Below are 23,732 nucleotides of genomic sequence, written 5' to 3' on the forward strand. Positions count from 1 at the left end.
CTGGAGCCGCTGAGTTTAGTGATGTGCGGCGGCACATTCAGAGTGAGTTTAGCACTGTTTTTTTTACATATTTGATCACTTAAACTACACTTTATTTTTAGTGATGGCAATTTACCATCAATTTAAAGGACCATTAAACATACTAGAATTGTATAATCCACAAATGCATAAAAAGACAATGTAACAGCACTTTTCTAAATTTCAAATTATTAATAGAGTTTTTATTTCTGATAAATTTCAAAGATTGGTTTACTGTGCTATGTGACAGCCATCAGCAACTAACAGACTCATATTTGTATACACTGTGAACTCTTTCACAAGCTCAGTATGAGCTGGTGCCTCTTAATGTGTGCATATAAAAATACTGATCAACATTGATAACGGGGGTGCATGTCTGGGCGGCAGCCATGATAGACAAAAAAAAAAAAGAAGCTCTGAGGAAATTCAAGATAATCCGCCAGTTATCATCCTCAAATCGACTCCTGAAAAAGCTATACTCAGATACTAGAAACTACATTTAAGGCAGATGGAATGTAGCTGCTCCATTACTCATCTTTAAGTGTACAAAAGGGAGAAATTTGGTAACCCTACTGTTGATGTGTATGAACGTTTGCTAGTTTATGTGCTACGTGTAGTAATGACTCTAATAAATAGCTTGAAATGTTCCTATGTCGAAAAAGCTGGAGAGCTGCTCGATAACTGGGAACACCAGACTTTACAACTTATAGGAGATTACTTTAACAGCCTCAAGCAACAGTTAAACAAAGTTCTCCCTGGACTGCTCTCATACACCCCAGACCGCTTCACCAGCCGGGTTGCACTTACCAAAGTCGCACAAAATCCATGCAGACCGGAGAGGCTCACGGAAAGATCAGATGCTGCAGGAACTTAGATCATACCTGCAATTCCGGTCAACGGTATCCAAGAAGAGGAATGGAGCTCAGATAAGGTTGGCAATTTGCCTGATCTTTACACGCTTGAGGAGGGTAAGCTTGGTGGCTCAGGATCGGATGCAGTGTCTGTGGTGACGGCTGCTAACTCAGACAGAGAGAAAAATGCTTATGAAGTGGACTGCTTTAGTGTCTTCCTATCCAGATCAGCGAACACATTTATCAGTACTGTCGCTATCTCAAATCATATGCTTGACACTTTCCTCACACCGAATAAAATTATTAAGGGTAAAAATATATACAAGACCCAGAACATTAACCCATACCCAACGTCAAGAACAATCCTACAAGCTGGAATAGGATAGGTCTGCCTAGCATTGAACTTGCCCTAATGTGTAAATCTGTAAAGCAAGAAGCGTATTGTGGCATTATCTTCTACTATATCCCACATTAAAGTTGATGACATATCTGAATCCCAGGTAGAAAATTCTTGTTTTGCTCTTTTACCTCCCCATCCATATTAACAGTTGATAATAGTTCACTGTATCTCCTGAGAATGTGACTCCATAACAGTACTTATATGACCACCAGTGTATGACAATGTTTTCTTAGCTCTACCTGTTGCACAAAATAGGGAAAAGTTAAACCTGTAAGCTGAACTATAAGGGTGGATATTTTGACTGTTTTGATGATTGTATTGGTTTCATTCATTCTGGCATTATATATATTAGCTGTTGTATCCACTTTGGTTATTATGTTAAACCTAATTCAGTTTGATTTGACTTCCCGCTAGTGACTATTACATATTTTATATTTGCCTGATACCTCATAATGTATACTTTATTTGTAGAGGGCTGGTGTCTCCCTGCCTGCGGCCGTGGAGGTGGGATGCAGTTGCTCTAGTTGGTGAGGTAACAACTTACGATTTCTGACAGTTAGATTATGAGTTTTGTGTTATGACTCAAAAAACATAGTTATGGCCCATAACGATGCTTTTTCCCTAACGCTGCAATTACAAGTCTTGTCAGAATAGTTGTACCGCACACCTTTTTGGCCGTCACGCAACATCAGTACCACACTTTTAAAAAAGTTCTTTTTCAATGGGACTTCCATAGCGCCGGTATTACGAGTTTGCCTGGGAGGCCAAAAAGTGAGCGTTACAGCCTAAAATGACAAGATCCGTACCGCCATCTAAAGTCAGTAGTTATGAGTTTTAAGCTGCAAAGCTGTACCATAAAACTTATAACTAAACTGTCACAAAGTACACTTACACCCATAAACTACCTATTAAATCCTAAGCCGAGGCCCTCCCGCATCGCAAACACTAAAATAAAATTATTAAACCCTAATCTGGTGCTCCAGACATCGCAGCCACTATAATAAACCTATTAACCCCTAAACCGCCTCCCTCCTGCATCGCAAACACTATTTAAATATTATTAACCCCTAATCTGCCATCCGGCCCACACCGCCGCAATAATAATAAACCTAATAACCACTAAACCGCAAGCCCCCCACAATGAAATATACTAAATTAAAACTATTAATTAATTATTTAAATGAACTGTATCGATGGATAGCGCTGCGGAATATGATGGCACTTCATAAATAAAGCATAATAATAATAATAAACCCCTAAACCTCTGGCCTCCCACATCGCTACATAAATATATTAACCCCTAAACCTAACCCTAACCCTAAAGTAACCCTAAGCCTAAGTCTAACCCTAACACCCCCTAAATTAAATATAATTAAAATAAATCTAAATAAAACTTACAATTATTACCTAAATAATTCCTATTTAAAACTAAATATTTACCTATAAAATAAAACCTAAGGCCTAGATTTGGAGTTTGGCGGTAGCCGTGAAAACCAGCGTTAGAGGCTCCTAACGCTGGTTTTAGGCTACCGCCGGTATTTGGAGTCAGTAAAAAAAGGGTCTAACGCTCACTTTTCAGCCGCGACTTTTCCATACCGCAGATCCCCTTACGTAAATTGCGTATCCTATCTTTTCAATGGGATCTTTCTAACTCCGGTATTTAGAGTCGTGGCTGAAGTGAGCGTTAGAAATCTAACGACAAAACTCCAGCCGCAGAAAAAAACCAGGAGTTAAGAGCTTTTTGGGCTAACGCCGGTTCATAAAACTCTTAACTACTGTACTCTAAAGTACACTAACACCCATAAACTACCTATGTACCCCTAAACCGAGGTCCCCCCACATCGCCGCCACTCGATTAAATTTTTTTAACCCCTAATCTGCCGACCGCCACCTACGTTATACTTATGTACCCCTAATCTGCTGCCCCTAACACCGCCGACCCCTGTATTATATTTATTAACCCCTAATCTGCCCCCCACAATGTCGCCGCCAGCTACCTACAATAATTAACCCCTAATCTGCCGACCGCAAAGCGCCGCCACCTACATTATAGCTATGTACCCCTAATCTGCTGCCCCTAACACCGCCGACCCCTATATTATATTTATTAACCCCTAATCTGCCCCCCTCAACGTCGCCTCCACCTGCCTACACTTATTAACCCCTAATCTGCCGAGCGGACCGCACCGCTACTATAATAAAGTTATTAACCCCTAATCCGCCTCACTAACCCTATAATAAATAGTATTAACCCCTAATCTGCCCTCCCTAACATCGCCGACACCTAACTTCAATTATTAACCCCTAATCTGCCGACCGGAGCTCACCGCTATTCTAATAAATGTATTAACCCCTAAAGCTAAGTCTAACCCTAACACTAACACCCCCCTAAATTAAATATAATTTTAATCTAACGAAATTAATTAACTCTTATTAAATAAATTATTCCTATTTAAAGCTAAATACTTACCTGTAAAATAAATCCTAATATAGCTACAATATAAATTATAATTACATTGTAGCTATTTTAGGATTAATATTTATTTTACAGGCAACTTTGTAATTATTTTAACCAGGTACAATAGCTATTAAATAGTTAAGAACTATTTAATAGTTACCTAGTTAAAATAATTACAAAATTACCTGTAAAATAAATCCTAACCTAAGTTACAATTAAACCTAACACTATACTATCATTAAATTAATTAAATAAAATACCTACAATTACCTACAATTAAACCTAACACTACACTATCAATACATTAATTAAATACAATATCTACAAATAACTACAATGAAATAAACTAACTAAAGTACAAAAAATAAAAAAGAACTAAGTTACAAAAAAATAAAAAAATATTTACAAACATAAGAAAAATATTACAACAATTTTAAACTAATTACACCTACTCTAAGCCCCCTAATAAAATAACAAATACCCCCAAAATAAAAAATGCCCTACCCTATTCTAAATTACTAAAGTTCAAAGCTCTTTTACCTTACCAGCCCTGAACAGGGCCCTTTGCGGGGCATGCCCCAAGAAGTTCAGCTCTTTTGCCTGTAAAAAAAAAACATACAATACCCCCCCCCAACATTACAACCCACCACCCACATACCCGTAATCTAACCCAAACCCCCCTTAAATAAACCTAACACTAAGCCCCTGAAGATCATCCTACCTTGTCTTCACCTCACCAGGTATCACCGATCCGTCCTGGCTCCAAAATCTTCATCCAACCCAAGCGGGGGCTAGACATCCATCATCCGGTGGCTGAAGAGGTCCAGAAGAGGCTCCAAAGTCTTCATCCGATCCGGGAAGAAGAGGCGATCCGGACCGGCAACCATCTTGATCCAAGCGGCATCTTCTATCTTCATCCGATGACGACCGGCTCCATCTTGAAGACCTCCAGCGCGGATCCGTCCTCTTCTTCCGACGACTTCCCGACGAATGACGGTTCCTTTAAGGGACGTCATCCAAGATGGCGTCCCTCGAATTCCGATTGGCTGATAGGATTCTATCAGCCAATCGGAATTAAGGTAGGAATATTCTGATTGGCTGATGGAATCAGCCAATCAGAATCAAGTTCAATCCGATTGGCTGATCCGATCAGCCAATCAGATTGAGCTCGCATTCTATTGGCTGTTCCGATCAGCCAATAGAATGCAAGCTCAATCTGATTGGCTGATCGGATCAGCCAATCGGATTGAACTTGATTCTGATTGGCTGATTCCATCAGCCAATCAGAATATTCCTACCTTAATTCCGATTGGCTGATAGAATCCTATCAGCCAATCGGAATTCGAGGGACGCCATCTTAGATGACGTCCCTTAAATGAACCGTCATTCGTCGGGAAGTCGTCGGAAGAAGAGGACGGATCCGCGCTGGAGGTCTTCAAGATGGAGCCGGTCGTCATCGGATGAAGATAGAAGATGCCGCTTGGATCAAGATGGTTGCCGGTCCGGATCGCCTCTTCTTCCCGGATCGGATGAAGACTTTGGAGCCTCTTCTGGACCTCTTCAGCCACCGGATGATGGATGTCTAGCCCCCGCTTGGGTTGGATGAAGATTTTGGAGCCAGGACGGATCGGTGATACCTGGTGAGGTGAAGAAAAGGTAGGATGATCTTCAGGGGCTTAGTGTTAGGTTTATTTAAGGGGGGTTTGGGTTAGATTAGGGGTATGTGGGTGGTGGGTTGTAATGTTGGGGGGGTGGGTATTGTATGTTTTTTTTACAGGCAAAAGAGCTGAACTTCTTGGGGCATGCCCCGCAAAGGGCCCTGTTCAGGGCTGGTAAGGTAAAAGAGCTTTGAACTTTAGTAATTTAGAATAGGGTAGGGCATTTTTTATTTTGGGGGTCTTTGTTATTTTATTAGGGGGCTTAGAGTAGGTGTAATTAGTTTAAAATTGTTGTAATATTTTTCTTATGTTTGTAAATATTTTTTTATTTTTTGTAACTTAGTTCTTTTTTATTTTTTGTACTTTAGTTAGTTTATTTCATTGTAGTTATTTGTAGATATTGTATTTAATTAATGTATTGATAGTGTAGTGTTAGGTTTAATTGTAGGTAATTGTAGGTATTTTATTTAATTAATTTAATGATAGTATAGTGTTAGGTTTAATTGTAACTTAGGTTAGGATTTATTTTACAGGTAATTTTGTAATTATTTTAACTAGGTAACTATTAAATAGTTCTTAACTATTTAATAGCTATTGTACCTGGTTAAAATAATTACAAAGTTGCCTGTAAAATAAATATTAATCCTAAAATAGCTACAATGTAATTATAATTTATATTGTAGCTATATTAGGATTTATTTTACAGGTAAGTATTTAGCTTTAAATAGGAATAATTTATTTAATAAGAGTTAATTAATTTCGTTAGATTAAAATTATATTTAATTTAGGGGGGTGTTAGGGTTAGGGTTAGACTTAGCTTTAGGGGTTAATACATTTATTAGAATAGCGGTGAGCTCCGGTCGGCAGATTAGGGGTTAATAATTGAAGTTAGGTGTCGGCGATGTTAGGGAGGGCAGATTAGGGGTTAATACTATTTATTATAGGGTTAGTGAGGCGGATTAGGGGTTAATAACTTTATTATAGTAGCGGTGCGGTCCGCTCGGCAGATTAGGGGTTAATAAGTGTAGGCAGGTGGGGGCGACGTTGTGGGTGGCAGATTAGGGGTTAATAAATATAATATAGGGGTCGGCGGTGTTAGGGGCAGCAGATTAGGGGTACATAAGGATAATGTAAGTAGCGGCGGTTTACGGAGCGGCAGATTAGGGGTTAATAATAATATGCAGGGGTCAGCGATAGCGGGGGTGGCAGATTAGGGGTTAATAAGTGTAAGGTTAGGGGTGTTTAGACTCGGGGTACATGTTAGGGTGTTAGGTGCAGACGTAGGAAGTGTTTCCCCATAGCAAGCAATGGGGCTGCGTTAGGAGCTGAACGCGGCTTTTTTGCAGGTGTTAGTTTTTTTTCAGCTCAAACAGCCCCATTGTTTCCTATGGGGGAATCGTGCACGAGCACGTTTTTGAGGCTGGCCGCGTCCGTAAGCAACTCTGGTATCGAGAGTTGCAGTTGCGTTAAAAATGCTCTACACTCCTTTTTTGGAGCCTAACGCAGCGATTCTGTGGACTCTCAATACCAGAGTTATTTTAAAGGTGCGGCCAGAAAAAAGCCGGCGTTAGCTACGCGGGTCGTTACCGACAAAACTCTAAATCTAGCCGTTAGATAGCTACAATATAACTAATAGTTACATTGTAGTTAGCTTAGGTTTTATTTTTATTTTACAGGTAAGTTTGTATTTATTTTAACTAGGTAGACTAGTTAGTAAATAGTTATTAACTATTTACTAACTACCTAGCTAAAATAAATACAAACTTACCTGTAAAATAAAACCTAACCTGCCTTACACTAAAACCTAACATTACAATCAAATAAAATAAATTAAATTAATCAAATACAATTATCTAAATTGCAAAAAAAAATAAACACTAAATTACACAAAATAAAAAACGAAATTATCAAAAATAAAAACGAATTACTCCTAATCTAGTAGCCCTATCAAAATAAAAAAGCCCCCGAAAATAAAAAAAAACCCTAGCCTACACTAAAAGGACCTTTTCCGGGGCATTGCCCCAAAGAAATCAGCTCTTTTATATGTAAAAATACAAACACACAACCCCCAACAGTAAAACCCACCAATCACACAACCAAACCCCCCAAATTAAAACCTATCTAAATAAACCTAACCTAACCATTGCACTGAAAAGGGAATTTGGCTGGGCATTGCCCTTAAAAGGGCATTTAGCTCTTTTACATTGCCCAAACCCTAAGCTAAAAATAAAACACACCCAAAAAACCCTTAAAAAAAAAAAACTAACACTAACCACCGACGATCCACTTACAGTTTTCGAAGATCGGACATCCATCCTCATCCAGCCGGCAGAAGTCTTCATCCAAGCGGGCAGAAGTCCTCATCGAAGCCGGCAGAAGTCTTCATCCAAGCGGGCAGAAGTCTTTATCCAGACAGCATCTTCTATCTTCATCTATCCGGCGTGGAGCGGGTCCATCTTCAAGATATCCGGCGCAGAGCATCCTCTTCTTACGATCGCTGCTAGTAAATGAAGTTTCCCTTTAAGTGACATCATCCAAGATGGCGTCCCTTACATTCCAGTTGGCTGATAGAATTCTATCAGCCAATAGGAATTAAAGGGGAAAAAATCCTATTGACTGTTGCAATCAGCCAATAGGATTGAGCTTTCATCCTATTGGCTGATCCAATCAGCCAATAGAATGCAAGCTCAATCCTATTGGCTGATTGGATCAAGCACGTCAAAGCAGCGCTTGTATTTGGGTGAGGTATGGAGCTCAACACCACCATATCGCCCACGCAAGCCGGGTTTTTCAAAACCTGTAATAGCAGCGCTATCAAAGGTGAGCGATGAAAATAACGTACACGAAATTAGCGAGCAGCCATAACTTGTAATCAAGCTGTGAACTATTTATTAAAAAAGGTCAAATCCCTCCTATATATATATATATAAATATATATATATATATATATATATATATATATATATATATATATATATATAAAATTATTTTTTTATGACCATTTAGCTATTAAGGGGAAGCAGAAACTGTGTAAATTCCTTATCTAAATTAATAGCCAGAATTTTAATTAATCAGTCACATCCACCTATCTTGTCTTTTAGTGATATCCATTAAATTAAGCAATTTCAGGTACTGCTGGTTGACAGTGTTCTTCGTGACACTGGTTAGTTCTAGAGGCTATATTATGTAAGTTTATTCCTTGTCACCATTTACATGTTCCTGTTTTCCAATACTCCTCATAGCACACTTTACGAGTTCATCTAGTTGAAATATTATTCATCTATAGTGGACTAATAAATGATAGTCCCTTAGGGTACTGATTATACATGGTATACATTGTTGAAAATGAATATATACTGTACGTATCCTACACTAGTGGGAGCTAGCTGGTGATTGGTAAGTGAATACATTTTTCTCTTGTGATTGGTAACTAGATGTGTTTAGCTAGCTGCCAGTAGTACAATGCTGTTCCTTCAGCAAATAATAACATGAGAATGAAGCACATTTAATAATAAAAGTACATTTGAAAATTGATAAGAATTGTATGTTGTGTCCCAATCATAAATGAAATATTTGGGGTTTCCTGCCCCTCTAATAATAAAATATAATCTTGAAAACATGTACAGAAAAAATATAATCAAAATACTTATTTATGATGGCAATAACTATTTAGACATACTGACACACAAATATAAAAAATTAAAAAGTAAAATATGGTATCATAAGTAGGGCACAAATAGATATATACATTTCTTAAAATTGTGTGCTCTGAATCATGAAATAATTTTTTTGGGTTCATGTCCCTTTCATTTTTATATGGAATGTGGAATTATTTGTTTCAAAAATACATAAAAATTTAACTAGGTTAAATTTTTCAACATTGGTAACGTAATTTCACATGTCCAAAAACAAGTTTCTACCAGTCTATCTAATGAAATACAAATATAAGCAATTATATGCAATGCTAGGTTATTGAAAGCATGAACTATAAAGTATTTGTTAAAAATGCTAAATATTAAACTAGATGTTCTTTGGATCTCAATAAAAAATAATATCAATTCATTGTAACAGTTTTTCAGACCAGAGGAGGACAGCAGCTCTTCTTCGTAAGTCAAGTATCTGAATGTTGTGGACCTTCTCTAAACTTATATCTGAGAAACTTTCAAAAGAGGAATGTTATCAAAATCCATTTGACATCATCTGGAAACTGTTGTGGAGGTTATTCACATGTAAGTTATATAAATCTCGGAGTCATTCCAATTACAGACAAATGGATAAAGTGGAGTGACATATTGTATGTCATATATAAGTATATTTGGTAATTTAGTTTGATCAAGAATGGTTATAAACAGAATGAAGACTGAGGCCTCTATTTATCAAGCCGTCAACTTACCTGCATTCGACGGCACCAATGCGCTCGCCTAAGATCGCCTAACATCGCTGCCGCGGACCTGAATACGTTCTCCAAAATTATCAAAAAAGCTGTCAAAAAGCTGCACACCAAGTACGGTGCGATGAGCAGTGGACTGTTGTTAACTAACAGTCATCGATCTCGCTGCTCTTCGGCTTTTTTACAGCTTTCTTGGTACCCTGTCACTAAACACCCACACTATACTATACTGTTTACCCCCTAAACCGCCGCTCCTGGACCCCGCTGCAACTAAATAAAGTGTTTAACCCCTAAACCGCCGCTCCCGGAGCCCACCGCAACTCTAATAAATGTATTAACCCCTAAACCCCCGCCCCCGGAGCCAACTGCCACCTAAATTATACATATTAACCCCTAATCTTCCGCCCCCTATACCGCCACCACCTACATAAAGTTATTAACCCCTATCCTGCTGCTCCTGGACCCCGCCGCAACTAAATAAAGGGTTTAACCTCTAAACCGCCGCTCCCGGAGCCCACCGCCACCTACATTATACTTATAAACCCCTAATCTGCCCCCCCACACCGCCGTCACCTACATTAAATTTATTAACCCCTAATCTGCCCCCCTTACACCGCCGCCACCTACATTATATTTATTAACCCCTAATCTGCCCCCCCTACACCACCGCCACTATATTAAATGTATTAACCCCTAAACCTAAGTCTAACACTAACCCTAACACCACCTAACTTAAATATATTTTAAATAAATCTAAATAAAATTATTCCTATTTAAAACTAAATACTTACCTATAAAATAAACCCTAAGCTAGCTACAATATAACTAATAGTTACATTGTAGCTATCTTAGGGTTTATTTTTATTTTACAGGCAAGTTTGTATTTATTTTAACTAGCTAGAATAGTTATAAAATAGTTATTAACTATTTAATAGCTACCTAGTTAAAATAAATACAAAAGTACCTGTAAAATAAAACCTAACCTAAGTTACAATTACACCTAACACTACACTATAATTAAATTAATTACATACATTAACTACAATTAACTACAATTAAATAAAATTAAATAAAATTATCTAAAGTACAAAAAATGAAAAACACTAAATTGCAGAAAATAATAAAATAATTAGTTTTTTAAACTAATTACACCTAATCTAATCCCCCTAATAAAATAAAAAAGCCCCCCAATAATAAAAAGCCCTACCCTATACTAAATTACAAATAGCCCTTAATATGGCTTTTTGCAGGGCATTGTCCCAAAGTAATCCGCTCTTTTACCTGAAAAGAAAGTACAATACCCGCCCAACATTAAAACCCACCACCCACACACCCAACCCTACTCTAAAACCCACCCAATCCCCCCTTAATAAAACCTAACACTAACCCCTTGAAGATCACCCTACCTTGAGACGTCTTCACCCAACCGGGCCAAAGTCCTCCATAAAGCCGGGCGAAGTGGTCTTCCAGACGGGCAGAAGACTTCATCCAAGCCGGCCAGAAGAGGTCCTCCAGACGGGCAGAAGTCTTCATCCAGGCGGCATCTTCTATCTTCATTCATCCGGCGCGGAGCGGGTCCATCTTCAAGACATCCGACGCGGAAGCATCCTTCCTGGCCGACGACTAACTGATGAATGAAGGTTCCTTTAAATGACGTCATCCAAGATGGTGTCCCTTGAATTCCGATTGGCTGAAAGAATTCTATCAGCCAATCGGAATTAAGGTAGGAAAAATCCTATTGATGATGCAATCAGCCAACAGGATTGAAGTTCAATCCTATTGGCTGATCCAATTAGCCAATAGGATTGAGCTTGCATTCTATTGGCTGATTGGAACAGCCAATAGGATTGAACTTCAATCCTATTGGCTGATTGCATCAACCAATAGGATTTTTCCTACCTTAATTCCGATTGGCTGATAGAATTCTATCAGCCAATCGGAATTGAAGGGGACAGCATCTTGGATGACGTCATTTAAAGGAACCTTCATTCGTCAGTTAGTCGTCGGCCAGGAAGGATGCTCCGCGTCGGATGTCTTGAAGATGGACCAGCTCCGCGCCAGATGGATGAAGATAGAAGATGCCATCTGGATGAAGACTTCTGCCCGTCTGGAGGACCTTTTCTGGCCGGCTTGGATAAAGACTTCTGCCCATCTGGAGGACCACTTCGCCCGGCTTCGTGGAGGACTTCGGCCCGGTTGGGTGAAGACGTCTCAAGGTAGGGTGATCTTCAAGGGGTTAGTGTTAGGTTTTATTAAGGGGGGATTGGGTGGGTTTTAGAGTAGGGTTGGGTGTGTGGGTGGTGGGTTTTAATGTTGGGGGGTATTGTACTTTTTTTCAGGTAAAAGAGCTGATTGCTTTGGGGCAATGCCCCGCAAAAAGCCATTTTAAGGGCTATTTGTTATTTAGTATAGGGTAGGGCTTTCTATTATTTTGGGGGGCTTTTTATTTTATTAGGGGGATTAGATTAGGTGTAATTAGTTTAAAAAACTTGTAATTATTTTATTATTTTCTGTAATTTAGTGTTTTTTATGTTTTGTACTTTAGATAACTTTATTTAATTTTATTTAATTGTAGTTAATGTAGGTAATTAATTTAATGATAGTGTAGTGTTAGGTGTAATTGTAACTTAGGTTAGGTTTTATTTTACAGGTACTTTTGTATTTATTTTAACTAGGTAGCTATTAAATAGTTAATAACTATTTAATAACTATTCTAGCTAGTTAAAATAAATACAAACTTGCCTGTAAAATAAAAATAAACCCTAAAATAGCTACAAGTTAGCTATTAGTTATATTGTAGCTAGCTTAGGGTTTATTCTATAGGTACGTATTTAGTTTTAAATAGGAATCATTTTATTTAGATTTATTTAAATTATATTTAAGTTAGGTGGTGTTAGGGTTAGTGTTAGACTTAGGTTTAGGGGTTAATACATTTAATATAGTGGCGGCGGTGTAGGGGGGGGCAGGTTAGGGGTTAATAAGTATAATGTAGGTGGCGATGGGCTCCGGGAGTGGCGGTTAAGGGGTTAATAAGTATAATGTAGGTGGCGGCGGTGTAGGGGGCGGCAGATTAGGGGTTAATAAGTATAATGTAGGTGGCAGCGGTGTAAGAGGAGGCAGATTAGGGGTGTTTAGACTCGGGGTACATGTTAGGGTGTTAGGTGTAGACATTCCCATAGGAATCAATGGGATATCGGGCAGCAGTGAACATGAGCTCTCGCTGCTTTCCGACGCCCAGGGCGGCGGATTGGAAACCAGGTACGTTGGACCGGAAAAGTGCAGAGCGTACCTGCTAGTTATTTGATAACTAGCAAAAGTAGTCAGATAGTGCTAAACTTGCGTTCGGAACATCTGTAGTGACGTAAGCATCGATCTGTGTCGGACTGAGTCCGGCGGATCGTATGTTACGTCACTAAATTCTACTTTTGCCGGTCTGTAGGGTTTGATAACTAAGGCGAATCAGGCTCGCCACAAATACGCTGTGGAATTCCAGAATATTTGCCGTTGACGGCTTGATAAATAGAGGCCATAATATCTAGAAAATAAAGTGGTATATGTACAATTATTATTTTTAAATATTTATTTGCAGGTGCAGGTTGATGCTCCACAAGGACATCCTATTGGCTTTGTTAAATCATGCTATTCTACAGGCATACCAAAGTTCTCTATCCACAATGAAAATAATCAGCCCATATTCACTGTTGTCTGTGAGGACCCAATAGAGGTTAGTTATATTCCACAAGTTATATGTCTCTTCTCAGCCTTATTTGCTTTGATCTTAAAGGGACAGTCTACACCAGATTTTTTTTAATTTTAAAACTTAGATAATCCCTTTATTACCCATTCCCCAGTTTTGCATAACCAACACAGTTATATTAATATACTTTTAACCTCTGTGATTATCTTGTATCTAAGCCTCTGCAAACTGCCCCTTTATTTCAGTTCTTTTGACAGACTTGCAGTTTAGCCAATCAGTGCCTGCTCCCAGATAACTTCACGTGCACGAGCACAGTGTTATCTATATGAAATACATGAACTAACACCCTCTAGTGTTGAAAAACTGTTAAAATGCATTCTGAAAAGAGGTGGCCTTCAAGGTCTAAGAAATTAGCATATGAACCTCCTATGTTAAGCTATCAACTAAGATACCAAGAGAACAAAGCACAATTGGTGATAAAAGTAAATTGGAAAATTGTTTAAAATTACATGCTCTATCTGAATCATGAAAGTTTATTTTGGCCTAGACTGTCCCTTTAATGATCTTTTGTTATTTCTCCAACTGCTTTGCTTGTACGTAGAACCTAAGGATGGGCGCCTTGAACTATACAATGGTGATCTAACCACCAAGTCAGAGAGAGTCGAACATTGGGATTTAAGGATATTAATTGTGATATTTTTGCATAATCCCTGCACCATTGGTTCAGCATACAAATCTGGAGAGGTCTCATATGAAAACGAGCAAAGGGGATCACGTCCGATGCTGCAGTCATGAGACCTAAAACTTCCATGCACATAGCCACTGAAGAGAATGACTGAGACTGAAGGTTCCAACAAGCTGAAAACAATTTTAATTGTCTCTTGTCTGTTAGAGACAGAGTTATTGACACTGAATCTATCTGGAAACCTTAAAAGGCGACCCTTGTCTGAGGAATCAAAAAAGTTTTTGGTAAATTAATCCTCCAACCATGTCTTTGAAGAAACAACACTAGTTGGTTTGTGTGAGATTCTGCAGAATGTAAAGACTGAGCTAGTACCAAGATATCGTCCAAATAAGGAAATACCGCAATACCCCGTTCTCTGATTACAGAGAGTAGGGCACCGAGAACCTTCAAAAAGATTCTTGGAGCTGTTGCTAGGCCAAACGGAAGAGAGACAAATTGGTAATGCTTCTCTAGAAAAGAGAATCTCAGAAACTGATAATGGTCTGGATGAATCGGAATATGAAGATATGCATCCTGTAAGTCTATTGTGGACATATAATGCCCTTGCTGAACAAAAGGCAGAATAGTCCTTATAGTCACCATTTTGAAAATTGGCACTCTTACATAACGATTCAAAATTTTCAGCTCCAGAACTGGCCTGAAAGAATTTTCTTTCTTTGGGATAATGAATAGATTTGAATAAAACCCCAGACCCTGTTCTTGAAACGGAACTGGTATGATTACCCCTGAAAGCTCCAGGTCTGAAACATACTTCAGAAAAGCTTGAGCCTTTACTGGATTTACTGGATGCGTGAGAGAAAAAACCTTCTCACAGGAGGTCTTACTCTGAATCCTATTCGATTTCCTTGAGAGACAATACTCTGAATCCAATGATTTTGGACAGAATCTGCCCAAATGTTTTGGAATAATCTTAATATGCCCCCTACCAGCTGAGCTGAAATTAGGGCCACACCTTCATGCAGACTTGGGGGCTGGCTTTGGTTTCTTAAATGGTTTGGATTTACTCCAACTTGAAGAAGGTTTCCAATTGGAACCAGATTCTTTGGGGGAAGGATTTGGTTTCTGTTCCTTATTTTGTCGAAAGGAACGAAAGCGGTTAGAAGCTTTAGATTTACCCTTAGGTCTTTTATTGAGGCAAAAAACTCCCTCCCCCCCCCAGTGACAGTTGAAATAATCGAATCCAACTGAGAACCAAATAACTTATTACCTTGGAAAGAAAGAGATAGTAATCTAGACTTAGATACCATGTCAGCATTCCAATATTTAAGCCACAAAACTCTTCTAGCTAAAATAGCTAAAGACATAGATTTAACATCAACTTTGATGATATAAAAAATGGCATCACAAATTAAATGATTAGCATGTTGAAGCAAGCGAACAATGCTAGACAAATCAGAATCCGTTTCCTGTTGCGCTAAACTTTCCAACCAAAAAGTTGAGGCAGCTGCAACATCAGCCATAGAGATGGCAGGCCTGAGGAGATGACCAGAATCTAAATAAGCTTTCCTTAGATAAGATTCAAGTTTCCTATCTAAAGGGTCTTTAAAAGAAGTACTATCTTCCATAGGAATAGTAGTACATCTTGCAAATGTAAGAGAAAAACAACATATAAAGCAAAATTATCAATTTCCTTATATGGCAGTTTCAGGAATGGGAAAAAAATGCAAACAGCATAGCCCTCTAACATAGAAAAAAGTAGAAAAAAGGCAAGAGGCACATAGGAATGGGGTTTTAAATAATGAAATCATTTGGCGCCAAGTATGATGCACAACGTAACTGAAATTTTTTTGTTGCTAACAACATCCGGAAATGAAGACGCAACCTTGTAGAAGGAACTGACGAATTTGCGTTATCGGGCGTAACTTTGCACCAAAAAAATACTCGCACCAAGAATGACACAATAAACTTCGGCATTTTGCGCCCTCACAAGCCTAATTTTGTCCGCAAAATTTAATGAAAAAAACAGTCAATAGAAAAAGAGACTATACCCTAGGTAAAAAAAAAATATTTTCCTAAATATGCTTTTCCCAAATATGATACTGACAGTCTGCAAAAGGAAATACACATAAACCTGACTCATGGCAAACATAAGTACAATACATATATTTATAACTTTATATTAATACATAAAGTGCCAGACCATAGCTGAGAGTGTCTTAAGTAATGAAAACATACTTACCAAAAGACACCCATCCACATATAGCAGATAGCCAAACCAGTACTGAAACAGTTATCAGTAGAGGAAATGGAATATGAGAGTATATCGTCGATCTGAATAAGGGAGGTAGGAGATGAATCTCTATGACTGATAACAGAGAACCTATGAAATAGATCTCCCGTGAGGAAAATCATTGCATTCAATAGGTGATACTCTCTTCACATCCCTCTGACATTCACTGTACTCTGAGAGGAATCGTGCTTCAAATTGCTGAGAAGCGCATATCAATGTAGAATCTAAGCACAAACTTACTTCACCACCTCCATAGGAGGCAAAGTTTGTAAAACTGAATTGTGGGTGTGGTAAGGGGTGTATTTATAGGCATTTTGAGGTTTGGGAAACTTTGCCCCTCCTGGTAGGATTGTATATCCCATACATCACTAGCTCATGGACTCTTGCCAATTACATGAAAGAAAAAAGCCATTCAGCTTCAGCAGTGCTGAGGTCACGCTTTTCTTTACTGTAATCTCATGAGATTTTACTGAAATCTCATGAGTTTGATAGTAAACTTCCTTAAACTGAATAGGGAAATTACATGACTGTGCCTGCACAAGCCAGATGCATGCTCCCTTGCAAGACCCGGGACTAGCATCCTGATTAGCTGCTAAAAATCCCTTTTATAATGGGGTGTAGCTATTGAGGAAAGTTTGGGGTAAAATATCTGCCTTTTTTACATAGCTATGCTGCATCACTTTCAAGTGCTTCAACATTTTTGTGTCCTGTCCCTTTAAACACACAGTAACTAAGCAAGAGACAAGGGTATGAGAGTAAAACCCAACTTTATAACTGAACTCTAACTCAATTGGAAGACTTATTGATATGGAACACAAATTAAAGGACCACTAAACACAGTAGAATAGAATAATCAATAAATGCATATTAAATAGACAATGTAAAAGCAATTAGTTTAAATTTCACAAGTACTATATTTTTTTCTGACAAATTTCAGTTAGTTTTATTCTCCTTCCCACTGCATCATGTGATAGCCATCAGCCTTTCACAAAAGGCATATGCATATATTCTGTGAATCTTGCACATGCTCAGTAGGGGCTGGTGCATCAGAAAGGGTGCATATAAAAACATTGTGAATATTTAGATAATGGATGTGAATGGGAAAGTTGTTTAAATTTGTGGTCGCTATCTGAATCATGAAAGTTTAATTTTAACATTAGTGGTTATTTAAGTGTGTAAAGTCTAAATATAATGAACGTACCTTAAAATAAGTTTGGTTACATATTCCTGAACTCTGATGCAGCAATCACAGAGCAAAGATATCAGAAACAGAGTAGGCAGAAAGAATGTAGTCAAACAGTCCAGGTCAAAATCAGTACAAACAAATACAATACCAAATCAGTAACAGAAGCTTAGTCAGAAACAGGCCAAAGTCAGTAACAATAAAATCCCAGTCAATGATGGATCCCTCAATGAATCAAGAACAAATAAAGACATTCATTTTATTAACACAGTAGAAAAAAACACCTCTATATTACCCTTTTCATGTCTGAAAAAAGTACAATTCCCCAGCATGCTATTTTCAGTACATTCTCATGTTGTAATATTAACTATTTTTTTTAATGGTTATGGTATCATAATCGGGCTATAATTTCTATGTTTGAGATAAGAGGTCGGAAGCTCTCTTCTGGATACCTGCCCTTGGTGGGGTGGTTCTAATTATTGATGAAGTCTATTGTGCGAATGAGTCAATTGTGTGAAGAGTCCCTGGGGGGTCTTGAACCTCATATGATAGGAGGTCCCTTGGGTGGCAAAACACTTATATTATACCCTTGGTTTAGGTGCTTTGTGATGATATAAGGACAACTTAGTTCAACATGATTGTATTGGGAAAGTATCTGGTTAGTGTGCTTAGAGTATGTTATGGTTGTAGAGGACATGTTTAGTTGAATTTGCTTTGGGGGGGGGGGTTTGTTGAGTTTTGGCTGGGGTGAAATTGCCCTTGAGGGCTTGGGAGAATGGCAGTTATGGTTGGGAGAGTTGGGTTAATTCAATGCACAGGATAATTTGTTTTTGTTCCTCTGCATTGTGCTATATGCATCTAAAAGCCATTGTGCGCCAGCTGAGGCAGCTGCACATCTGCTTTTAGGACTTGCTATTAGCGCTGCGGAATCTGTTGGCACTCTACAAATAACCGATAATTATAATAATAATCATAGTGACTCTATAAATAGGGAGCTCCTTGAGCCACTGAAATTTGAGTACCTCATGCATGATGGCTTGTTACTAGGGATGGGCAAATGTTTTGCAACAATCGAAAAATTAAACGAATTTTAACACATGCGTTAGTTCGTTTTGAATGTCGAATGTCATTTAAATGTATTATTCGATTCAAAATTTTTCTAATAATTCGATTTGAATTATGCAATATTCGAATTCAAAAAGTTCTAATGTATATCGGGTAGATTACGATTCTTGTGTTATGAGGGGTGCGGTGCTAACTTACAGTTTATTCTCACGGCTCACTTCCCTGCAGCGCTGGTATTATGGGTTTTTACAAACCCGGCGTTAACAGGCAAGAAGTGAGCGTAGAGCAAAATTGAGCTCCACACTGCACTCCAATACCAGCGCTGCTTAAGTGAGCGGTGAGCTGGTTATACGTGCTCGTGCACGATTTCCCCATAGACATCAATGGGGAGAGCCGGCTGAGAAAAAGTCTAACACCTGCAAAAAAGCAGCGTAATACTCAGTAACGCAGCCCCATTGATTCCTATGGGGAAACTAAATTTATGTTTACACCTAACACCCTAACATGAACCCCGAGTCTAAACACCCCTAATCTTACACTTATTAACCCCTAATCTGCCGCCCCCGACATCGCCGACACCTGCATTATATTTATAACCCCTAATCTGCAGCTCCGGACATCACCGCCGCCTACATTATACTTATTACCCCTAATCTGCTGGCCCCAACATCACCAACACCTACATCATATTTATTAACCCCTAATCTGCGTCCCCAATGTCGCCGCCACTATTCTAAATTTATTAACCCCTAAAGTCTAACCCTAACCCTAACACCCCCTAACTTAAATATAATTAAAATAAATCTAAATAAAATTCCTATCATTACCTAAATTATTCCTATTTAAAACTAAATACTTACCTATAAAATAAACCCTAAAATAGCTACAATATAACTAATAGTTACATTGTATCTAGCTTAGGGTTTATTTTTATTTTACAGGCAAGTTTGAATTTATTTTAACTAGGTAGAATAGTTACTAAATAGTTATTAACTATTTACTAACTACCTAGCTAAAATAAATACAAATTTACCTGTAAAATAAAACCTAACCTAAGCTACACTAACACCTAACCTAACCCTACAATTGAATAAATTACCTAAATTAAATACAATTAAATAAATTAAAAACAATTAGCTAAATTACAAAAAACAAACAAACAAACATTAAATTACAGAAAATAAAAAACAAATTACAAGATATTTAAACTAATTACACCTAATTTAAGAGCCCTATCAAAATAAAAAAGCCCCCCCCCAAAATAAAAAAACCCTAGCCTAAACTAAACTATCAATAGCCCTTAAAAGGGCCTTTTCCGGGGCATTGCCCCAAAGAAATTAGCTCTTTTACCTGAAAAAGAAATACAAAAAGAAATACAAACAACCCCCCCAACAGTAAAACCCACCACCCACACAACCAACCCCCCAAATAAAACCCTAACTAAAAAAAACTTAGCTCCCCATTGCCCTGAAAAGGGCATTTGGATGGGCATTGCCCTTAAAAGGGCATTTAGCTCTATTGCTCTATTGCTGCCCAAAGCCCTAACCTAAAAATAAAACCCACCCAATACACCCTTAAAAAATCCTAACACTAACCCCCGAAGATTCACTTACCGGGAGAAGTCTTCATCCAAGCGGCAAGATGTCCTCAACGAAGCCGGCAGAAGTGGTCCTCCAGACGAGCATAAGTGGTCCTCCAGACGGGCAGAAGTCTTCACCCAGATGGCATCTTCTATCTTCATCCTTCCGACGCGGAGAGGCTCTATCTTCAAGACATCCGGCGCAGAGCATCCTCTTTTTCCGACGTCTTCTTGCTGAATGAAAGTACCTTTAAGTGATGTCATCCAAGATGGCATCCCTTAGATTTCGATTGGCTGATAGAATTCTATCAGCCAATCAGAATTAAGGTTGAAAAAATCCTATTGGCTGATGCAATCAGCCAATAGGATTGAGCTTGCATTCTTTTGGCTGTTTGGCAGCCAATAGAATGCGAGCTCAGTCCTATTGGCTGATTGGATCAGCCAATCAAATTTTTTCAACCTTAATTCCGATTGGCTGATAGAACTTGCGGTGCATGTAGTTTCTGCAAGTACATACACAATGAACGTGAATTTACCACAATTACTGGCTGTGTTAAAAGAATGCTCAGATTCGCTAACTGCAGGACAAAAAATGTTGTATACTGTCTTTCATGTGTCTGTGGGAAGAAGTATATAGGTATCACCACACGCGAATTACGTACGAGATTAGGAGAACATGTAAACAGCATCAAAAATTGCCAAAAAGACAAAGAAAGGAACAAGAACCTTACCCCTGTTGCAAAACACTATTTAAAAAGACATGGAACAAAACCGGATTTAAAGGCATGTGTCTTACAAGTTATTAAACCGGGTATCAGAGGTGGGGACATAGAAACAATGTTACTGCAGGCGGAATGCAGGTGGATTTTCTGGTTGAATACTCTAATACCAAATGGCCTAAATGAACAAGATGGATATAATTCCTATCTATAATACTTTGTGCATATATATGGTCCTGATCAGAACATCTTATACGGACAGTCTAAGTTATTTACATCAAATATCAGAGATACAATGGAATATACAGAATCAGTTTCCATCTAATTGATTCACTATGTATTTTATTATGCATCTTTATTTACTCTTTGATGAAATGAAGTATAACTTGTTCATAAAAAGACAATCCGTTGAACTAAAGCTTTTATATATTAAAGATCTCTGATTAAGAAAATTATCTTATTTTAAGAGGGCCAGATATTAATTTCTGGTTTCTTTCATTGTAATTGGCTTGATTCTTCTCTATATATATATTTTTATGGCCATAATTGTGGCAGCTATACATTTGATTTCTCTTATGAACACATATCACTACCTAATTATAAATATACTATGTCATGTCAGGGGTCTATTTATCATCTCTATCAACTAATTTATATTAATATTTGTGAATTGAATGATATGTTGAATTTACCATCATTCTAACTAATGATGATATTTTGCTCTTCAACAAAGGATAATCTATTGAACGATTAAAAATTACAAATCACTTATATCACCTTGTTAATATATATATATTTTTATTTCTAATGATACACCTAATATCTTTGACTCTGACTATCTTTTACATTGCCATTTGTTATTAACTACTGTATTGATAGATTTACCAACATCGCGCAATGTGATATTCTAATGATCAAATTTGTTTTTGTTTTTTGTTCTTGCAAATGGTTGCGATTCCTCAGTAGGAGGTGAATTGATCTATGTGTAAAGCATTGTTTGAATAATTGGGATTCACTATAATCTTTAAATTTTCATCTCTGATCTGCATGATATGCACATGTCTGTTTCGTGATTCAATTACACAATGCTCTCTACGGCTTGGAGAGGTTATCATGTTGGTGCACTATGTGTTAATTTTTATTTAAAGAAGTAGGATAGGATCCAGCTTTATGCAAATAAAATCCATCTTTATTGGCAAAGTTAAAACGCCAAGAGTGGCTCAGCGAACAGCATACATAGATAGTAAGCAAAAACCAGTGTGTGAGCGTGACACCACGGCTTACATGTTTCGGCGCTCAGCCGTAATCATAGCCATAGGTGTCATGCAGGTGAATGCAGGTTTAAAAAACTGTGTTACAATTGTGATTGGTTAAAAACAATAGATACAAACCACGCCCACACCAGGTAAAGAGTAATTTGATTAACCCTTAGTATCCAAGCTACGCTACAGCAAGAGTACACACACTACAGTATATATAAGATAAATCCTTAGAAATATGAACAAATTTCTAAAATAGAAAACTACTAAGACTAATATGAGAACATTGAGGAAAAATTACCCTAACTGTCACCAATTATTTCTGCGCTAAATATCATTATAGTTAGCAAGCACTAAAGCATCATGTATATATTTGCAGAATTCTCGAATGGCATAGTTGAAACTTGAGTTGAATAATAATAATATCAGTTAACTAAAATAAGTTCTCTTACAGTATTATCTCTCTAAGGTATGTACCCCATTAAAGGATGTAGTTATGTGTTCGCATGTATAAATATAAATATAAATATACATACACTGGTACGTGCGATATACGCATATATGTTCACACAGCTTGCGGGGCAGACTGAAGTATAACCCTCAATACGTATGGAAGGATAGTTCAGAATAGATATTAAAAGTGCGAAACACATCTAAAATACATCTGAAAGTACCGAAAAAATGAGACAAAGGGATGGGATATAACAAAATAACAATACCCTTAGGTGAATAATATGCATATGGAGTAGTTTGAATATGAATGTTAATATTGATATTTTGAAGTTATTCCCAGAAATTGATCAAATCATATCTTGAGTTTAAACCCAATGGTAATCTGGTTTTTAGGGTATATATCCAATATACTTCCCTTTTGGCAAGTATGTTATCCAGATTGCCACCTCTCTTGGGCACTTTAGCTTGTTCTATTGCTGCCCATTTAAATGAGTTTAAGCTACTATGATGTTTTGTGGCAAAATGTTGCACAAGTGGTGTGCTAGATGTACCCTTTGTAATAGTCGAAAAGTGTTCTCTAATACGGGAATTTATATCCCTAGAGGTTAACCCTATGTATTGAATATTACATAGGGTACATGTAATGATATATATAACGTTAGTGCTTTGACAATTTAAGCAAGATTTAATGGGATATGTCTGTCCTGTTATTGCTGAAGTGAATTCTTTAATAACCCATGCAAAATCACATGGTTTGCATTTCTTATGGCCACACTTAAACATGCCCAGATGATGTAACCATGAGCTAGTATGACTTGGAGTCTGTTTTAGTTCTGTGGGAGACAAAATGGAAGCCAAGGTAGGGCTCTTCTTGTAAGAACACCTAACACCTTGTTTTACAGTTTCAACCAACTTCTCGTCAGCTGCTAATAGCGGGAAATGTTTCCTAACTATGTCGCAGATTTGGGAATATTGTGTGCTAAAAGTTGTTACAAAATGAACACCTGAAAAATCTCTGTGTGTATTA

General features: G+C 37.8%; 1 protein-coding gene across 1 annotated transcript in view; it reads left to right on the plus strand.

Moving 5' to 3' along the window:
• LOC128663819 (phospholipid scramblase 1) overlaps window positions 1–23,732 on the plus strand; it is a 148,332-nt gene that overhangs the window by 20,550 nt on the left and 104,050 nt on the right. Inside the window, exons 5-6 of the mRNA XM_053718342.1 lie at window positions 9,457–9,614; window positions 13,365–13,499. Coding sequence (XP_053574317.1) covers window positions 9,457–9,614; window positions 13,365–13,499 — 293 coding nt within the window. The remainder of the gene's footprint in view (window positions 1–9,456; window positions 9,615–13,364; window positions 13,500–23,732) is intronic.

Source organism: Bombina bombina, chromosome 6 (assembly GCF_027579735.1).
Source record: "Bombina bombina isolate aBomBom1 chromosome 6, aBomBom1.pri, whole genome shotgun sequence".
Classification (NCBI taxonomy): Eukaryota; Metazoa; Chordata; class Amphibia; order Anura; family Bombinatoridae; genus Bombina; species Bombina bombina.